Source organism: Erigeron canadensis, chromosome 8 (genome assembly GCF_010389155.1).
Source record: "Erigeron canadensis isolate Cc75 chromosome 8, C_canadensis_v1, whole genome shotgun sequence".
Taxonomy (NCBI): Eukaryota; Viridiplantae; Streptophyta; class Magnoliopsida; order Asterales; family Asteraceae; genus Erigeron; species Erigeron canadensis.
In genome coordinates, this window is record NC_057768.1 from 4,242,192 (window position 1) to 4,262,517 (window position 20,326).

A 20,326-nucleotide genomic window follows, 5' to 3' on the forward strand; every position below is an offset into this window, starting at 1 on the left:
ACGAGTAATAGTTAAATGGCAATTTAAAGCAAATACTGGACTCACTATTCAGGTTAATAAGGAGGATTAGAACCTTTATTGGGCCACAATTGATAAAAGAAGATTAAAAGCCCACCGTTCTTTATGAAGTGAGCGAAGGAGCGAAGCTATGGATTGAAATGTCATAACTTTAATTTTCAACTACGGTTTAATCACTTCCTTACGCTCCCTATCTTTATCTTTATCTTTATCTCTTTTATTATACTAAAACATAATTGTTTTAATATCTTATCGATCAATCACAATTTTCAATTGTTTAATATTGACTTTTGTTTTCAAATTGCTCAATTTTATCAAATTGACTTTCGCTTATGTCATCATTTAGATTAACTATAATTAAAAATCATAATAATCATTATCCAAATATATTATTAGTGTCATTAATTTACACTCTTTTACTTTCCATCAATAATTTATATTTTTTAACCATGAATACTTAATTTATATTTATTTATAGTCATCAACTTGAGAAAATTTTTAAAAATTTCCATTAAAACAATTTCAACATATGAAATATTATCTACAAAAATTATTTCAAAACCTAATGATATATTAACCATACAAATCGCTCAATTTCATCAAATTGACTCCCGCTTATGTATTGTTTTCCATCAATAATTTATACTTTTTAACCATGAATACTTAATTTATATTTATTTTTAGCCATCAATAATTATCATAGAATCGCTGATTGAAAATAAACCTATTCGAGTTAAGGGACCGTATCATGCTCAAATACGTATACTTAAATATCAAGTACAAGATCACAAGTATGTTTATATTTTAATTCTTAATTATTTTTCATAATAATATCACCATATGAGTACAACTAGTTTAAAAAAAAATTTAATAATATAAAAATTATTATACCATGTGCCTTATGGAATGTACGACAAAAAATTCCATTAATATGTCTTACCTAATAATGATAGTGACGAACATGTGATTATTATACTACAACTTGCAAAGTATAATACTTGGAGCCGTATATATTCAAGTTATAAGTTTTTAATACTTAAATGTATATAGATCTAATATTGATACGGGTCTAAAATCTAGTCTAGTATATACTAAAAGACAACTGACCTAATATGTTATTACTAATCACAACTCTCGATTCCATCAAATTGAAAATTATTGATGTCATAAATCTATTTTTATAATATAAAATTAATTAATTAATTAATTACATAAATAAATAAATCAATAAGTTAGTTTTACTTCTATATCCATATCTATGAAAATATATCTTTATCTTCTATGTAATTGTAACATAACAATTCAATAAGCGACATCTTTATTTATTTATTTTTTCATCCATTCATGATATTAAATGATTATGGTTTCAAGGTAATCTTCAGATAGTAATTGATTCCAACAATATCATGCTCATGTTCATTACTTTTTCTTGTATAATCAATATATCGATTCAATGTTTTTTTTTTTTTATCATAATGTATTTACATGTAATAATGCATGTTTTTGAAGTGGGTGAAAAGGTATTTTTTTTAGAAGGGTTGAGTAGTAACAACTAACAAGTCATTTACAAATTGATCACTAGGGGTAGTGATAAATTTAAAAGATCATTCACAAAAAAAAAAAACATATTATAGTGTACAATGTATAAAATATACATTGTTGTGAATGGTTAAATATTGTTATAGATTTATCATTCCCCACTGATCAAAATATTATTAGGATATTCATGTAATATGTACGTTGGTTTCATATTTAAGTTAAACAGATTTTCTAGAGAAACATTTTTACAAAAGTTAATTTATAACTTATTATGATATATGATTCGGGGGCGGGCAGGCATAGGGGGGTTAATGCTAGAGTAAAGAGAACCTTTAGGCTTAGATTAGGGATCGAGCTGGAATGTAGGTACACTTAAGGGAAAGCTTTTAGAGCCAGAAGACGCTTTGGCTAGGTGTAAAACAGACATTGCGTGTTTTCAGGTTACTAAGTGGACAGGTAAAAGCACTAGAGATGGGAATGGATTCAAGCTTTGGTATTCTGGAGCGCCTAAGTCGATAAATGGAGTAGGGATCATCATGACAGATCGACTTAAAGACTTTGTAGTACATGTGGAAAGACACGGGGATAGGTTGATGTTGGTGAGATTAGTGATACATGAGGAGACTATAAACGTGATCAGCGCGTATGCCCCCCAGTCGGGCCGGAGTGAGGGAGAGAAGAAGAGTTTTTGGGACTCACTGGATGAGCTCGTGAGGAGTTGCCCGGATGACCAACGACTAGTTTTAGGAGGAGACTTAAATGGGCATATAGGAGTACAGTCAGACGGCTACCCGGGTGTACACGGGGGTTTAGGATTTGGTCGGAGGAATGAAGAGGGACGCATGATATTGGAATTCGCTACTGCGCATGACCTGGTAATAGCAAACTCGTTCTTCCGAAAGAGGAAATCTCAGCTGATTACCTTCCAGAGAGGCCGCAATGAAACGCAGATCGATTACTTCCTGGTGCGTAAGGAGACTTCAGGGCTTGTAAAGATTGCAAGGTCCTCCCTAAAGAGGGTTGCTACTTCCAACATAAACTGCTGATTTTGGATTTATTCTTGAGTAGACGAGCAACCAAGACAGAGAAAGCTGTAAGGCCAAGAATCCTTTGGAAAAACCTTATGGGTGAAGCAGCAGAGACGTTTAGATCGACGACCAGCGCGAGGTTCTCATTAGAGATTCAAAACGTCGAGCATATGGATGCTGATCAGCTGTGGACACACTTGGTAAAGGGTATGAGGGAGACGGCAAAGGCGGTACTAGGGGAAACAAGAGGGACAAGTAGTCAGCGTAAAGGGGGTAGGGAATCTTGGTGGATCAGTGAAGAGGTTCAGACCAAGGTTGCGACAAAACTTAGTTGCTTTAAAGAACTTATCAAGAGCAAGCAAAACGGGACAAATGAGGACTGGTCCTTGGCTAGGCAGAGATACTACGAAGCCAAGAAAGAGGCAAAGAAGATTGTAGCTATAGCAAAAGAAAGAGCGTACGAAGAACTGTATAAGAAACTAGACTCCAAGGAAGGAAAAAACGATATATTCAGAATTGCTAAAGCGAGGGAGAGAAAACGTATGGATTTAGGAGACGTCATCTATATAAAGGATGAAAGCGGACGAAGCATTGTGAAAGTGGAAGACATTAGGAAAAGATGGGAAGAGTACTTCGCCAACCTGTTTAATAGGAGAGAGTCGGGGCGAAGTGAAGGAGGAATCGATCACGGTATTCACTCAGACATATGTTGTGACGACGACGATACTCCGAGGATCAGCCAAGAGGAAGTAAGGCTCGCCCTAAAGAAGATGGGGAGATCAAAGCAACAGGTCCAGACCAAATTCCTATCGAGGGATGGAGATGCTTGGGAGATGTGGGGATAAGCTTGCTGACAAGCCTTTTCAACAAGATTTGGACAAGTGCAAAAATGCCAGAAGAATGGAGACTTAGCGAGGTCATACCTATCTATAAGAACAAGGGGGACGTGTAGATTTGTAGCAACTATAGGGACATTAAACTCCTAAGTCATACCATGAAGCTATGGGAGAGAGTGATAAAGATGAGGCTTAGAAGGGTTACAAAGGTGGCAGAGAACCAATTCGGTTTTATGCCAGGTAGGTCGACGATGGAGGCTATTCACATCACCAGAAGCCTTATGGAGAAGTATTGGGAAAGACAAAAAGCGCTATACTGTGCTTTCCTAGATTTGGAAAAGGCATACGATAGTGTACCACGACAGCTGATTTGGAGGACGCTACAAACGAAAAGCCCGGGAGATACATTAGGGTTATGAGGGATATGTACGATAGGGCGAGGACCGGTGTTCGAACCCCTGTGGGGAGCACGGAACTTTTCTCTGTAGATATGGGCCTACACCAGGGTTCGGCACTTAGCCCATACCTTTTTGCGTTGATCTTAGACGAACTGTACAGGGGCCTACAGGTGGAACTACCGTGGTGTATGATTTTTGCCGATGGCATGCGCTGATAGCGAGATCGACGGAGGAACTAAACCAGAGGCTAGAGAAATGGAGAGAAGCCCTTGAAGACCATGGTTTGTGCGTGAGCCGAGAGAAGACAGAATACCTTAAATGTGACTTCGATAACCAGGAGATAAGACAAAATGGGGATGAGGTTATTAGCATTGGGGGCCGCATATTGCGTCCGAAGGTCTCTTTTAGAGACCTGGGATCGGTGATACACAAATCGGGGGGGGGGGAGGGATAGACGAAGACGTGACACATCGAATCCAAGCCGGATGGATGAAGTGGAGAGCAGCTACTGGAGTCATGTGCGACAAGAGGATCCCGCTAAAGCTGAGAGGGAAGTTTTATAGAGTGGCTATTAGACCGCCTATGCTATACGGGTCAGAATGTTAGGCGATGACGAAAGCCCAAGCAACTCGAGTAGAGGTGGCTGAGATGAGGATGTTAAGGTGGACTTGCGGGAAGACCTTAGCAGACAGGATCCCGACGGGAGTTTTAAGAGCAGAACTTGAAGTAGGGACTATCATTAACAAGCTAAGGGAAGAGCGCTTGAGATGGTTTGGCCATGTTAGGAGAAGGGATGAAACTGCACCACTAACGAGAGCGGAGTCTATTCACGTGGACAACATACGAAGAAGGGGACGACCAAAGATGAGGTGGGAGGATCGATTAGCGAAGGACCTAATAGAACTTGGCCTGTCGGAGGACATGACGTCGGATAGGACGGCATGGAGAACTAGGATTAGAGTAGAATATTAGGTTAGGGTAGGACTTTTGGGCGACCTAGATAGTCATCTTTTCCCATATTGCCTTGCCAAAAGAGGTTTGTGAGGGTTTGTCCTAGAGAAGTGGCTTAGCTACGCTACAGAGAACTTTGACGTGACAGGAAGAGTGGTAGGTAGATGGAGGTGGAAGTACGGAATTCCGAATGCGTTAGAGGAGTTTCCAGGTAAAGGTAGTGGAATGCGAGGGTAAGACATATGGGTTTTAGATTAAGTAGACTTTTTATTTAGACTTTGGTTCTCTATGACCTTTCGTAGGGGTTTTTGGCCTTGAGTCTCGAGAGGCCTAAACCGAGGGGGGAGGTTACTCTTGTGTTTGTTCCCCCAAAATGTCTGTCGGAGGATATGACCAATGAGAGTTTATCTAGAGGACTAGGTGTTTAGGACTAGTTTAATGGTTTGGAAGAGCAGGTGAGAGGACTAGGATTAGTATAGCTAGTCGGCCTAAGTTCCTTTTTTTTCCATAGGTTGTTTAGAAGTAGTTACTGTCTCGGCCCAATCGGGATCCTTTAAGGTTTTGTCATTTCTTATTTATATGTATGTTTGTCTTGGTTGTTTCTCACTACTTGTTTGAGTTACTTAGTAGTTTGCTACTTTTATGTTGTTTAATATGCTCAATATGGCTGCTTTCGTATTTGTATTTGTATTGTCAAACGTGTTTCTAAGATATCGGTATGGCGCATGATTGATAAACATTTGACCCGCATAGTAGCCGGACCCAGCAGACAGGTATTTCTTCTTTTCAGATTCTCGGCAGACAGGTATGATTTTCTAAACATTTCTCATTTTCCGTCTTGCACTCCTTTGTGGCCGGAGGTCCCTATGGAAGCAGCTCTCTACTTTTGTGTAGAGATAAGACTGTCTACAACTTACCTCCCCCATACCCCGCGCAGGGATTGGGTCCTGTTGTTGTATGATATATGATGCCACATGCTCAATAGTATGCACACATGGATAAATTTAATAATACTTACCATTAAAATAGTTATCATTTTATATACAATTGCTTGTGTTGGCAAAATAATTAAGGGATTAGTTTCCTCAAATGTAAGAAACTTTGAACGAATGTTTATTGTAGGAAATAACTAAAATTGTGTGTATTGTATGTAAACAATTTTGAAATAATGTTTATTGTATGTAACAATTTCGTTTCAACCAATTAAAATCTAACAAGTGGCACCTGTATATGGTTGCCACGTATGTTTTCTTACATACAATAAACATTTTTTCAAGTTACTTACATACAATACACATAACTTTAGTTTTTTCCTACTATAGACATTCGGTCAAAGATAGTTACATTCCAGGAAACTAATCCCAATAATTAAAGTGTAGCTTCCATATGCTTACTCTCATATTTATATGTGGATTAGGTTTTTTTTTATGGTATAAAGAATTATCGGTCAAGTTAGATTTATTTATTTTAATTGAGATGTTAGTGCCTAATGTATATTTTAAGATTCCCGAGTCATTATCCATTCTCCCTATTTATTATGCTTTAAGTGATAAGGTATTACATTCTTTACATCTGAATTGATCCGTTGTAATTTTGTATATTTTTGTTTTTGAATTATATATCATGAATTATATATTTAATATATATCATGAATGTCTATGTATAATTGAGATAAAACCGTATTAACCGAACACGGGTATAATCGTATATGTTTCAGGTTAAACTTGATTTTTTTAAAAAGTATTTAGTTAAACCATGTCTGTAAAGTCTCATGCTTAAACTCCTGCCATGCGACTGACATGCGAATGAAGTGCATTGCATTCATATTACATTCTCCAACTAACCTTATTTATGGACCTCAAACCATTAACAAAAAAAGGGTTAATTTGGCGGTTGTCTCAAATTAAAAAAATTAAAAACATAAATGATCACTAATATAATCGTATATTTTCTTGATCAACCATCATACTCTTCATTTCAGCAAAAGACTCCCAAAATTGCGCAACAATGAAATGACAGTCACTAAAACCTGGAAAAAAAAACTCAAAATTGAAAACTACACGATATATTAGTAAAATCTTGAAACTTAAAACTCATTAAACGAAATTTCATAATAAATATGAAAAGAACTACATCAAACATCAATACAATCATACATTTGATCTAACAGTTTACTTTACTAGCCCTTAAAACTCAACTAAAATCATTATATTATTGTAACTGATATGTCGTATTTTATTCTCATTTCCACGACTTAATTAGTTGTTTTGTTATGGTTTTAGAGTCGTTTTCGTACATATTTGGTACGTTTATGGTATTTGTTAGTGTTTCAAGTGTTAACAGGTCCTTAAGCGTTTATCTGAAGAAAACGATGTTTCTGGAGTAAAACGAGTGCTTACGGACGATTTACGAGGCATGAAACTGAATTTCAGAGCTGGTCAACGAAAGTCATCAGCAGGTTGTGACGCATCAATCCACTGCAACGCAGTGGAAATTTTCGAGGAACAAACTGCTTCGCAGTCTCCTAAAACTGCGTGCAATTAGACCAAGTACAAGCCAGTGAAGTCAACGATCGTCAAAGTCAACAGAAGTCAAATACGAGACTACGCGCAGTCTGGGACTGTGACGCAGTGTGGTGCCGAATTTTTGTTATTATTTTAGAAACTATAAATAGCTTGCAAAAACATTCTTGAAACCCTACATTTACTTTCCAATCGATTTTTGGAGCCCTTGGAGCAGATTTTCATCCGATTATTCTTTTTTGAAGAACTTCATTACGATTGGATCAATTCCGTTCTCTGTTTTCAATTCCTTGTATTCGGTAACGATGAATTCTTTTAATTTGATTTGTTATTCGTATTTTAATATGAGTGGCTAATCGTCTTTGCACCCATCTTGATGGAGTGAGACGATATGTAAAATTGCACACTTTTTAATAATTCAATGTTGATTATATTTAACGTTACATCGTGATCTTAATGTATTTGTTCCTTGTTATTTATCTTGAATCGGTTGGTGATCTATATGTGTCTTTAATGGTAATTATTGTTCGCACATATTTCATTTCAATTGTTTGGGTACAAACGTGTTGAATCTATGATGGGTATGGTAGATAATCATTTAATGATAATAGGAACAAATGTGTTAACGGTTGGGTACAATCGATAGATGTAATTGTTATTTTAATAACATAAACCATTGTTGAATTAGCTAAGTTATAAAAGATATCTTGGGGTACCGGTCTTTGTAATGGAACTAATTTATACAAGAGAGTCAAAAGATGTTATTAACTTGACGGGTACGGGGTTGGTGCATAATTTGAGTCTCAATTATTTAATCAATTAAAACGAATTTGAACTTCATTTAATGTGCAGTCTACACATGTCGTTGAGCGAATTCAAGATGAGTGTCCTTTAAATTATTGTTTTTAATCAAAACTTTCTCTTGCGATTAATCCTTTGGGATTACTAACATATTTAACTAACTTTTGCAACGTGGCGACTCGGCCACAAAACCCCCCCTATTTCTTGAATCACTTCATTTTAATAATTGCTTATAAAAGTCCTTGTGAACGATCTCGGATTTACCGGTTACTATACTGCATACGAACGGGTACACTGTCCGTAAGTGTGTCGTAGTCAGTTTTTCAGTGATTCGTGTTTTATAAATTTTATAACTAGATTTCACACATCAGTAACCTCTATCTTTTTTACACTCATTTTAGGGGTTTTTGCATGTATTTCATTATTTATTTGCAAACATTCAAATATGAAAGTTAGAAAAAAGAAAACTTGGGGTCTCTCATTCTAAGTGGTTTAAATTGAGAATCGGTTATAACAACATATATGTTAGATTCTACATAGTTTCAAGCAATTCACAACTTTTAAAAAAAATGTTTGTTTTCAAAAGATTATATATTAAAGCAAGAAATAAATCATTATTTTGTTCGTAGAATTAAAGTCACGACACGATTGACAAAAGAAAAAGGAAAAGCCCACTACGCTTTGGTGGAGTGGGCTAAGTTATTGGTTGAAATGTCAAGGGTTCAATTACGGTTTAGTTCTATCAACCATTTCTCATTGTTTGGGTAAAACTTGTAAAAATCAATGATAAGCTGGCGTAGTGATTTAGAGTTTTTTTGGTGACCTAAAGATCACAGTATTAAATCCTTATTTTATCAACTTTGAGATATAGCTAGTCTTTCTATGAGTGCTTGACTTGGATATACCCATGTTTAATTCTGAGGGGCATGATTTACCCCAACTAATCGTCGTGCCTTTAGGCGGATTAGTAGAGACTTTTTTCCCATTGGGTATTTGAGATAGACATTTGTACTTCGAGAGAACTCTCTAACGCAGACCCGGTTAAGATAATGTATACTAGACTTCTCACTGTCGAATCGATACACGAAGTTTCAAACGAAATTCACCTTTCAAAAAAAAGTCGAACGAGATGGGGGGCTTTTTTCCTTCTTACTGATATGCTTTATCTCATCTAGCAGCACTCTAAAAGGTAAAACTTGTCAAAAATAAATGGCTTACAAAAGAATAAAGATGGGATAATTATGGGTATAGACGTACGTATCTTTGTGCACAAACAAATATGTCTACAATACTATGAGACCAATTGTAACAGTAGGTTAACAAGGTAGTTGAAATGATATGGTAGGTGAACTCTTAACATATCCTAGTAAAGATGAAAGGTGAAACACTATAGGTGATTGATATCACCGACTCCCATTTCTAATTTATTAATTTTTTGTGTATTTTTTGTTTCCTATCTACAAGATTCCTTTAGGGGTGTTTGGTACAATGAAGTAGAAATGATGAAAATGAAATGAGAAACACTTTTCATGTTTGGTTGTAATGGAGAATGGGAAAGAGACCCGAGAATAGGGAATCGATTCCATTCCCTCAATTCTCTATGAAATGTAGAGAATTGATGAGAATGGAAATTTTTAATTTTTTTTTTTTGTTTTAGTGATGTTATATGTATTAAATTAGATTATTATTTAAAATTTAGTATTTTTTATATATTCATTCACTGTTTGTACCAAACGGCGGAATCGATTCACTTTCCAAATACTTATTCTCTTTCCCACTATATTCATTCTCTATTACATTTCCATTCTCTTTAATTCACTCATATCAAACACCCCCTTACATTATTGGTTTTGTATCTATATTTGGTGTGGCTCAATTGTCAGATTAATTACATGGTCAAGTTTGAGATTTTTATAAATTTATTTTAATTTTTAAAAACGTACATTACAAACATTTATAAACATCAAAATACATAAAAATTACGTGAACAATATTTATAGACATCAAAATAAATATTACATGAACATTATATCTTATTTTATTATGTTTTAATTAAAAAAAGTAGGGACCAAATAATAGGTAAATAGTTAAGGAGAAAATAAAAGGTGAAAGAAGTAAAAAGATGATATTGATGTGACATGAAAAAGATGAACGGTTACGAATGGTCTGACTTTCGATCATTGTGTTATAGCGGTACATAACTTATGTACAATTTGTTATACTGTACATATCACAAAAGATACCATACCGTGCCATAACAGGCAGAAACTATACATTCTACCAAGAATTAAAAGAAAAAAAAGTGTAAAACTGAATCGAATACACTACAAGGTTGATTAAGGTCAATTTTTTTTCTTAATTTCGTTTTTCTTTTAGTGTTCAAGCCAAATTAAAGTATGAGTCTAGTTCAAGGCAGTTGGAATTCCCTTCAAGTTGAAATTAACTTGAAGTGTCAAAGAGAATCTTAACTTAAGATAAAAATAAAATATCAAGATTTAAATTTAATCTTTTAAACTTGACTCATGATTTTAATTTAAGGGTTATAATTTCTTCGATTTGAGTCAAGTTAGGACATGTTTGGTAGAGGGAATTTAAGTAGGAGAAATGGAAATGATATAATTTCCTATGTTTGATATACCAAAGAAATTGGGGAGAAATTACAACACGGAGAAATAAAACTCTCTGAGAAATTGAGTTACACTAGACATGATATATTTGCTTTCTGTGAGGAAATCATTTTCTCCTTTTTACAGCTTTAAAAATAAAACACGGAGAAATCTATTTCTCAATTCCTTTTTCCTATTTTGAACAAAAAACCCACATACATCTTCATCACCCATGAAACACATATCGAATCCTCATTTGATACTAACCCGATCTGTTTACTGGTGGTGTCGAGGACGACGATAGTCACAGATGCGGTAGCGCTGGAGGAGGTGGAATTGTAGTCGTCGTCATCGATGAGATCAACATCACCGCCGTCGTCTTCATGTTCTTCTTCACTGGGTGGATTAATGGTTGTGATACAGTGGTAATGTTGATGGTGACGATGAAGAGCACCAAAAAAGGGGGTTTAGGCGTGCATATTGTTGATGGAATTTTTAGAGTAATGAAAGTGTAAATTTTCATGGAATTTGTGAGGGCAATGGTAAAGACGGTGCACTTTGTGTATCCACTATATGCTTTGTAAAAAAAATGAATGGATATAAACGGGATGGTGTTTTGATAATGTTACTGACTTTACTTACTGTATGTATAATTGTACACTTTTTTTTTGTTTTGTTAATATAACTTTTTATGTAATGGTTTAGGTCTATGTCTAATTGTTTATGTATTATTGTTCATTTTTTTTTATCAAACATAGAAAAATGATTTTTTTTTAATTCTCAAATTAATTTCTCTATCATTATCAAACAAAGAAAATCACTGAATTTCTCAGTCCATTTCATTTCTTTGAATTTCTCTTTACCAAACATACCTTTAAAGAAAGAACATGAGGGAATCACATTCCAATACATTACATTCCAATACATAAGCCTACTCAAAAGTACTATAAAATCGTGCTTAAAATTTCCTAAAATACAATTAAAGATGAAAATGACGTGCGTTGCATTCATGATTCATACAACTTTCTCCAACAAGCCAATTTGCATAAAGAAGGTTAATTATATGGGAGAAGATTCTTACATAATGGTGGTTCGCATGTCTATTCTCAAAAGCCCAAAATTACCATCAAGATATCTATAATTCTCCAATGACACCTTAATTTCACTAATAACCTACCCTACATGCCTCAAAATATAACATAAAACAGACTTTGACCACCAATTTTTTGATGTTTCTTCACGTTAGCAATATACTCCCAAACTCTATGCAACAATGAAATGGCAGTGAAGAAAACCTGCCAAAAAAAACCCCAAAATTAGAAACAAGACTACATATTTGACTTCAAGTCAAACTTAACAATTTTGAAAGACAAAAATCAGTAAATTTAATCCAATTAGACAAAAAGTATCACCAACCCATTTCAGATTTCAACATAAACTTCACATTACAAATTTACTTAACTTAAAAAACTAAAAATTCAATTTGAAATTTGAAATTCAAAAGTAGAGAGTTTGACTTTGACTATACTTACTTGGGTCAGAACTAATCAGCATAGCAGTCCCACCAAAAGAACAAGTACCACCTTTCTTTTTATTTTTCTGCCAATAACTATTAAAAGCATAGGAGGCATGAGAAACAATTGTCGCCGGAAAATAGCAATTTCCGGTGGGACTAATCGGACCACAGTCAACACCACCGTCACCACAAGCATAATCCATAGCTTCTTGCAGCTGCTCAGCCGGGACACTTGGTTTAGCCACACACCACAGTTTTTCACGCCCAAGTGGCGGCGCCGCAATCCCTCCGGCATTACCCACAACCGGCGCCGCCGCCGTTGCGCCACCGTGATGAGAATTATGATATGGATTGCAGGGTGGTAAAGATAAACCATAATGCGGTGGTGCAGCGTTGACCATCGGTGGTTGTGTCTCCGGCGGCGGTGATGGTGATATTACTCCGATGAGCGGCGGAAGTGGGGCGCTGGCGGCGTCGGAAGGGATAGAGTAACTTATCTCCGATGACCGTACGGTGAAAGATAGTTTTCTTGTGGGGTTTGTTTTTTGAACATTTTTGATAGTGTAAGTTGAGTTAATATTTTTCAAGAAAATAAAAATATTTTCAAGATATGGTTTTTGTAAGCATTTGGGTGTTAAAAATATTGAAACTTTAATGTTTTTTTCAAGACCCCATCTTATAAGAGAATGATAAATGTTGTTCATTGCAAAAAGGACTAAACTTGAAACATTTTTTTTAGAATCTTTTTCATTTTCATCACATAAAAGATTGTTGGATACAACAATAGATGTTATGTTTATGGAAGGGTAGTGAGATAACACATGTGTTTTAAGCCATTTTTCTGCCATTAAAATACTAGTTGAGACTTCATTGACCTTTTCTTGGTCAACGGATACACCTAGCGTATGTGAATCTTGGTTGTTGAGACTTAAAATTTGTAACATTTCTTGACCTGCAACTGTGAGATATAGAAATATATTATGAATATATAAAATTACTAAATATTTAAATTATGAACAAAAAATAAAATAACATAAAAAGAGGGGCATAAGTTAATTTGAACTTACCAGAAACACAAAGGAGGAACAGAGGGGCTAAGAGAATAGCCATTTTCAACATTGTGACTAAAGTGAAGAGAAAAAGAGTGAAGTGAGGAAATAAAAGGAGGTGTTGTCAAATTGTGTGGGTGTTTGATGTGTTGTATTTTTGTGTTGGGTGACTTGAGAGTGTTGGTATTGCCCTGAAAAGTTTTCGGGAAATGGGAATCATATACGACATGTATTTCTCCTGATATGTGAAATGGTGAAAAACATCAAACGGTAACTTGTGTGTCGTACTCTTGTGTGTTTTTAGTTTGATTTAGTAGTTTGATTATCTCCACCAGACTTGTGGTAATTAAACCAGACTATTTGCAGCGATTATTGTTATCACTGTAAATAGTGGTGTATTTGTCCATATCAAACTATTTACAGCAATTATTGACAGGGAGCCCGCTATTTTTTGTCAAATTTACCATTACAGACAGAGGGGCCCGCACTATTTGCAGCAACTATCGCTTCAAATAGTAGGTGTGGTCGAGATAAGAAAACTTGATTGGGATACGATAGGTGTACACAATACATTTAGTATTAGATATTTGATGATGTATATTTAGGCATTTACTGTTTAAAATATATTTCAATTGTTTTGATGATGATTAACTATACACAAAAAGTATGTAAAATCAAATCAACATCGACTTACATGAAGAAGAACCCACAAATAAAAAGAAATTCAAAAATCATTCTGGATCACACATTCTTTTTCTCTTTCTCTCTCTTCAATTAAATAATAAAATTTACTCAAATCATTCAAAATGTTTTATCTCACAAACCGTAAATCGTTAAACGAAACAAAAAGCATGGGTAGTCTTAAAATTTCGTTCTCTTTCATTAGAGATCCAATTCGATATACTTTTGACGACTTTTTAATTTTCGTTTTTAGGATCATTGTTTTCACATGTAAATTAGTCAATGAACATATGTACACAACAATGAAGATTAAGGCGAAGCCTGTCAATCCATGGCAGGAGCCATGGTGGCCAAGGGCGGAGCCCGTCAGTCCATGGCGGAGCCATAGCGGCTAAAGGCGGAGCCCGTTAGGTAGATCACCCATCATCGGTCACCCCTATGACCTATCACCCTCAATGACTTATCACCCCCACTTGCTTTGATTTATGAATATCTTTAAGGGCGAAGCCGTTTCGAATTATAATTCTTGTTCAAACTACACATGTGTAAGTTATGTGTAAGTACCAAAAAGAAAACGAAAATTAAAAAGTCGTCAAAAGTATATCGAATTGGATCTCTAATGTAAGAGGACGAAATTTTAAAACTACCCATGCTTTTTGTTTCGTCTAACGAATTACGGTTTATGAGATAAAACATTTTGAATGATTTGAGTGAATTTTATCATTTATTTGAAGAAAGAGGAATGGAGAAAGAATGTGTGGTCCAAAATAGTTCTTAAATTCTTTTTTATTTATAAGTTCTTAAAATAACTCATCCCAGACTTACATATTTCATCGTTTAGATCCAGTGGCTAAAACTCTTCTAAAAAGGAATAAGTTCCCTCACCAGGCAGATGAAAAAAGTTTAGCAAAAATCACGTGTCATCTACTCATAAGGGACTATGACAGACCATCTGTAACACTGCTCGCTGAATTCTAGTTTTCAACTCGTTTTTTTGTTAGGCCATTGTACGCAGATCAATGACATATCTAGGCAAACCAAATCGTTGGACTCCACAATTAATCATTTCGAATTTTTCACTAAAAGTACGTAGGCCAAAAATTTGGTCTAAGGTTTGAGTCAATTAAAGTCGACAAAAGTCTAGTCAACACGTTTTAAGTGTTAAAAAATCCTTGGAAATTAGTTTTCATTTGAACATCAAATATGGGTAAGGATTAGTAATAACTTGAGGGGTAAAATTAAGAAGATCTCTGCCCTTGATTTAAGATCAAGGTTCAAGATTGAATAATCATTTTTGAATCATAACTTTTGATTTTAAATCAAGGGTCAAGATTCTTCTAATTTTACCCATCAAGTTAGAGTAACTTGAAGGGATCTCTACCCATCAAATATCATCATTTCTTCTTTCCAAACTCATATGTGACCCCACCACTATCGAGATTTGGTCTAGCTTTCTAAACCATTTATTTGTAAAGCTTCATGTTAAATAGTCGTAAACAAGTTCGGTGGAGTAGTGGACGCTAAGCATACGTCCGTCCTAAAGGAAATCAGAACTTTTTATCTATAAAATTCAACTTTGCTTAGCATTGATACCCACCTCTTGCAAACTTAATCGTTTTGAAACATAAAAGGGATCAAGTCTATCTCTATATCATGATGGTTGTGACATATACGGCTAACCATCAATAAGTATATTAGTATTTGAGGATACATGAGAATTTAGGATCATGAGTTCAAATCCTGGTGTGATAAAATAAAATACTATCTGAAAATAAGGATTGTCCAATGAGTTTTATGATGAGCAAAAATTCAAAAATACTGCTACCGAATACTAGTACCGGTTGGTAATTAGTACGTTATTATATACCTACTTTTGATGACAACCGGTTCAATATTGATGATACCATTTAAAAGGCACTAGGTAACACCACCAAGTCAACGGTCAACCCCACCAGGGTATTAGCGGCGACGTCGCCGTTAATAGTGGGACCCCCGACAACCTGCAACGATGACAACGATGACTGACAAACCACGTGCCACGTCACCACTATTTGGTCCAGACCTGTGGAGGCATTCCATATGGCGGTTGACCCTCCAATTTTGCCAGCCTCTGTGACCCACCCCTGTCGGTGAACCAAGTCTTCTTGAATTTTGATTTTTTGTCCCTGTAGATCTTGAGGGCATCCTGACGAATTATCTTGGTAACTGCCTCTCGTAAGGGGTGAGTTTCTGGGTGATCTAGATAGGGTTCCAAGTAGAACCGTCTCTGCAATTTTGTAGTAATAGTTAGCATCTACCATATTTTTTTAATGACGTATTTAAATTGTAAAAAATAATGTTTTATACGATAAGCCATTCAGTAAGTCCATCCTTGATGGGCTGGGGCACCTGATTCCACGACTCGTAATTATGTGGGACGGTAGCGACATAGGTCCCCAAATAGCACTTGTACCATTTGGCGTGGTCCCCGATGGCCTGCCACCTACTAAGATCGTTATTAAGCATAAGAGAGATACGGCGTCCGGAATTCTGAAACTCCCGCTCTAGATCATTGTTAACAGCGACAGCTCTCCCTGTGCTAATACCTGCAAAATAAAATAAAATAACAAATATATCTACATATATAATATATTTATATGCTTAATACATCAATATATACTTACCACCCGTACGCCTACAGCCCCATTCGGGATTCCACCCCCAATTTGGAGGGTCATTGCCACCATCTCCGCCGTGAAGGGTAGCCATTTTAACCTACATCAGTTATAGACAACTTATAAAATAATATAAACAATCATAAATGTCAAAAAAAAGACGCAAATTAAATTAACATATTTTGGACACAAAATTGTTTTTCAAACTTATTATACCTAAAATGACCACATTTTTCCAACTTATTTTTCAAACCTTCTTTTCTAATACTAACCTAATAACAACTATATTAACAATTACAATCATACTAACAAGTGTTTTCTAACATAATACTAACAATCATATTAACAATAACCATAAATTTTCTAACAATCATATAATTTTTAACTATAATAATATAACATTTTAAACAATAATTCTAACTACCAATAATTTCTAAAAATCAATTAATTTCTAAGAATCATATCATTTCTAACTATAATAACATAATCTTTCTAATAATCATATTCTACAAAGTTTTTACAATCAAACTAACAAACATATATTTCCTAACTATAATACCTCAACATTTCTATAACTAATATTTTTAACATATATTTTCTAACACTTGTTTTTTAACATATATTTTCTAACATATATTTTCTATAACAAACATATATTTTATAACATTAAACTATAACATTTCTATAACTAATATTTTCTAACACATATTTTCTAACATTTTTTTTCAACATATATTTTCTAACAAACATATATTTTCTAACATTTTTTTTCTATAACTAATAATTTCTATAACAAAAAAATATTTGATAACATTTTTATATATTAAAATAAAAACAACAATTTAAAGGGTAAATGAGTGTTACCTCGTCTGAAAACTGGTTCATCGGAAAAATGAGTAGTCGGAAAACCGGACAATCTGGGTCGCCGGAAAAAATTCGATCGCCGGAAAACTGGTTCGCTGGATATCGCCGGAAATCTCCAAAACTGGTTCGCCGGATATAACCGGAAAAAACGTTCCTCGCAAAACTGGTTGGCCGGATAACTTATTCGTCGGAAAAATGTCACCGCTAAAACCGCGTCTGAAAATGGAGGCCAGGACGCCAGAAAACGTGGGACAAACAAATAGGATTGTTGATAACGAGGATGAAGGGATAGATGGCCGGATTATGCAAATAAAAAGGATAATATGGAGAAGAAAGGAAAATATGGAGGAAGAGATGGCCGGAGGTTTTACGGAGAAGAAAGAAAAATATGGAGGAAAAGAGAGATCTGCGCGTTTAAAACGATGTGGTTGCAGTGGGGGCCCCACTATTAGCGGCGACGTCGCCACAAATAGTGGGGTCCATTGCACGTGAAACAGTCGCTTTGAATGGATGCAGTCTGTCAGTGGGACCCACTATTTGCGACGACGTCGCCGCTAATAGTGGGTGGTGGGGCTACCCTTTTTTGCCTGGTCGTGTTACGCGCTTCAGTTTAAAATACTGGTTGTAATATGATAGGTTTTTTTAGATTTGTCCTTGTAGTCTTTCCCATAACTAAGGTAAATCGATCAAATTACATATATAAAAATCTTATTCTCATGCTAATAACCATCAAAATACAAAACTAACTAAATATTAAAACCTCATTGATTTATCATCAGCACCAACACATGTAAACAAAAGCAACATCTGCCGTTGAAAGAAAAAATAAATCGAATAACATCTGCGTTTAAAGAAAAATCTATTCAATGACGTCTTTATTCTTTCACCTTTGAATGGATTATTGTGTGTTTGGTTGAAACATACATCCGATTAGTTTCTTTGGAACCCAATCGCTATCACTTTCAAACGCTCGTCACCCCCAAATTCCAATGGATTCTATAAAGATGTTTTTGATGTTGTTGGTCTGTACACTGACAATCATGATGATTTCAAAGTCAAGTTGTGTTAGTGAATTCACAATGTGAGCTTGTCCACTCATTTCCTCTAATATCACTCGATTTTTGGTACTCTATAACACATTATGCATGTAGGATTTGTAGGTCAAATGAATTTGAGGTTTTGTTGCCTACAAGTTTAGTTAGTTTGTTTTGTAGTGTAGTAACGGGGCTGCTCGTTGGACAGAAACCTGCTCACTCTGACCTTATCATTGTCAAGAAGCCAACCAGCCCATGAGAGCTTGTATCTGCTCACTCTTCAATTTGCAATGACACAGCCGCTTGGTGTGGCCTTTTAAGTTGAACGGTTAACTGATGTTTTAATGTCATCCCTGCATTAGTACCGAAAGGTTTAAACTAACAACTACTTGGCTTCAAAAGTCTAATGATTTGCAGTTGGGCAAGTTACCAGAGACCCTGAGGAGTTTACTGGGCCTCAATCAATAGTACAGAACCAGTGTGGGGGTGAATGAAGATCAAGTTATAATAAGCATCTATAGTCACTTTTATGCTGCAAAAAGTTAACTATTTTTGCTTCTGATGTTATATGATGGTTGAAAATAAGACTATCTTCACATCTTTTAGGCTCGGTACATGCAGTATTCAATGCATCATCTAGAACTTGTATGCCGGTGATAGCGTTGATTCTAGAACTTGTCCTGGTTGATCGTTCCGTGGTTTTCTAGATGAAGAAGAGGCAAATTTAGAATTAAACCTTTGTTCTTTGTATGTTTCACCCTTGTTTCGTAAAAATCTGTTATATATGCATGTTTCGTAATGTGCTTAGTAGCTAACTACACTGGTTAGTGAACCACCCGTTTAAAACTTTATGTTGCACTCACTTTTAGTGCAAGAAACAATAGAAAACATTGTTGTCATTTGCCCGTTCTTTGTATTAAACCCACCAAATATACACCTTTCCTAGCCATACCGATAGTCGAAGTCCGGATGGGTCATTGGTTGCCTTTGCTAGTGGATGGTTTGGGTTATCTCTTGTTATGTCGGGTTGAGATATTCTCATCTAATGGGGGTAGTTTTGATTTCGTCATGATTTTAGATTAAGTCTGGATAGTTCATCTTAGCATTATATTAAATGATTTGTCACTGTTTCGATAATATTAAGAGAATACCAATTAGTCAGAGTAAAAATAGCTCACAAAAAAAATAATGAACAAAAAGAATAAAAGAATTGAAAAACAGAAAAAGAAAAAAAAAGAGAGAAGAAAAAATGAAAAAGAGCTTGGGCTGTTAGTTGGTATTTCTCCTTTTTGTCAAATCATTTTGTTAGTTGGTTCATCATTTTCACCAACAAAGTTTCAAGGTTTCTTCAAATTATAAGAGTTGAGTTGGTACATCTTTATAACCAACAAAATAGGATTTTGCAATACTATATCCTATGAGTTATTCTTCTATAGTTGGCACGCTCGTTTAAGCCAAAATGGGTAGTTTAGGTGGATCAAGTTGTTTGATTGTCATACACCAAAATGGTGTCGGTTTTCAATCGTTCTATTGGGGTTATGGTCGGGAGAACTTCTTGGGATGTGGACCGTTGGCAACTAATGACATGGGTTTGTTTGGACTAGACTATATGTGAAAAATTTGTTAAATGTTGTGTTAGTTCTTTGTTAACACTAATTGTTCACCCCAAATTTCCATATCCTGTTTAAATACCTTGTTTAGCCTAATGTTAAAACCCTTAAAGTCCTCTTCTGATAGACGTTATAGGGCGCTAGCGCCTTGGCGATGAAGGAACGAACCTAGTACAAGCCTATGGTTAAAAGATTATGCATCACGACTTGGCTATTGAG

At 35.2% G+C, this 20,326-nt stretch overlaps 2 protein-coding genes across 2 annotated transcripts; one reads left to right on the forward strand and one right to left on the reverse strand.

The window, feature by feature from the left end:
* Positions 1–1,511: 1,511 nt before the first annotated feature.
* LOC122610120 lies at positions 1,512–3,430 on the forward strand. Its single transcript, XM_043783115.1, has 3 exons — positions 1,512–1,538; positions 1,998–2,560; positions 2,626–3,430. The coding sequence occupies exons 1-3, from the start codon at positions 1,512–1,514 to the stop codon at positions 3,428–3,430; spliced, it is 1,395 nt and encodes a 464-aa protein (XP_043639050.1).
* Positions 3,431–11,620: 8,190 nt separating this feature from the next.
* LOC122580048 (glucan endo-1,3-beta-glucosidase 13-like) lies at positions 11,621–13,436 on the reverse strand. The gene is made up of 3 exons (XM_043752321.1): positions 13,283–13,436; positions 12,232–13,173; positions 11,621–11,994 (listed from the first exon to the last, which is right to left on the reverse strand). Exons 1-3 carry the CDS (start codon positions 13,332–13,334, stop codon positions 11,963–11,965), a joined length of 1,026 nt encoding a protein of 341 aa, XP_043608256.1. The 5' UTR covers positions 13,335–13,436; the 3' UTR covers positions 11,621–11,962.
* Positions 13,437–20,326: the final 6,890 nt, after the last annotated feature.

What these genes read in the sequence shown, in the direction of transcription:
- LOC122610120 (XM_043783115.1), top strand. Translation starts at nt 1,512, where the DNA reads ATGCATGTTTTTGAAGTGGGTGAAAAG. An exon ending in TTTTTGAAGTGGGTGAAAAG is followed by an intron (nt 1,539 to 1,997) that starts GTATTTTTTTTA and finishes GCGTGTTTTCAG; the next exon opens with GTTACTAAGTGGACAGGTAA. An exon ending in GGGCTTGTAAAGATTGCAAG is followed by an intron (nt 2,561 to 2,625) that starts GTCCTCCCTAAA and finishes ATTCTTGAGTAG; the next exon opens with ACGAGCAACCAAGACAGAGA.
- LOC122580048 (XM_043752321.1), bottom strand. Translation starts at nt 13,334, where the DNA reads ATGTTGAAAATGGCTATTCTCTTAGCCCCTCTGTTCCTCCTTTGTGTT. An exon ending in GTTCCTCCTTTGTGTTTCTG is followed by an intron (nt 13,174 to 13,282) that starts GTAAGTTCAAAT and finishes TATATCTCACAG; the next exon opens with TTGCAGGTCAAGAAATGTTA. An exon ending in GCTGATTAGTTCTGACCCAA is followed by an intron (nt 11,995 to 12,231) that starts GTAAGTATAGTC and finishes TTTTTTTGGCAG; the next exon opens with GTTTTCTTCACTGCCATTTC.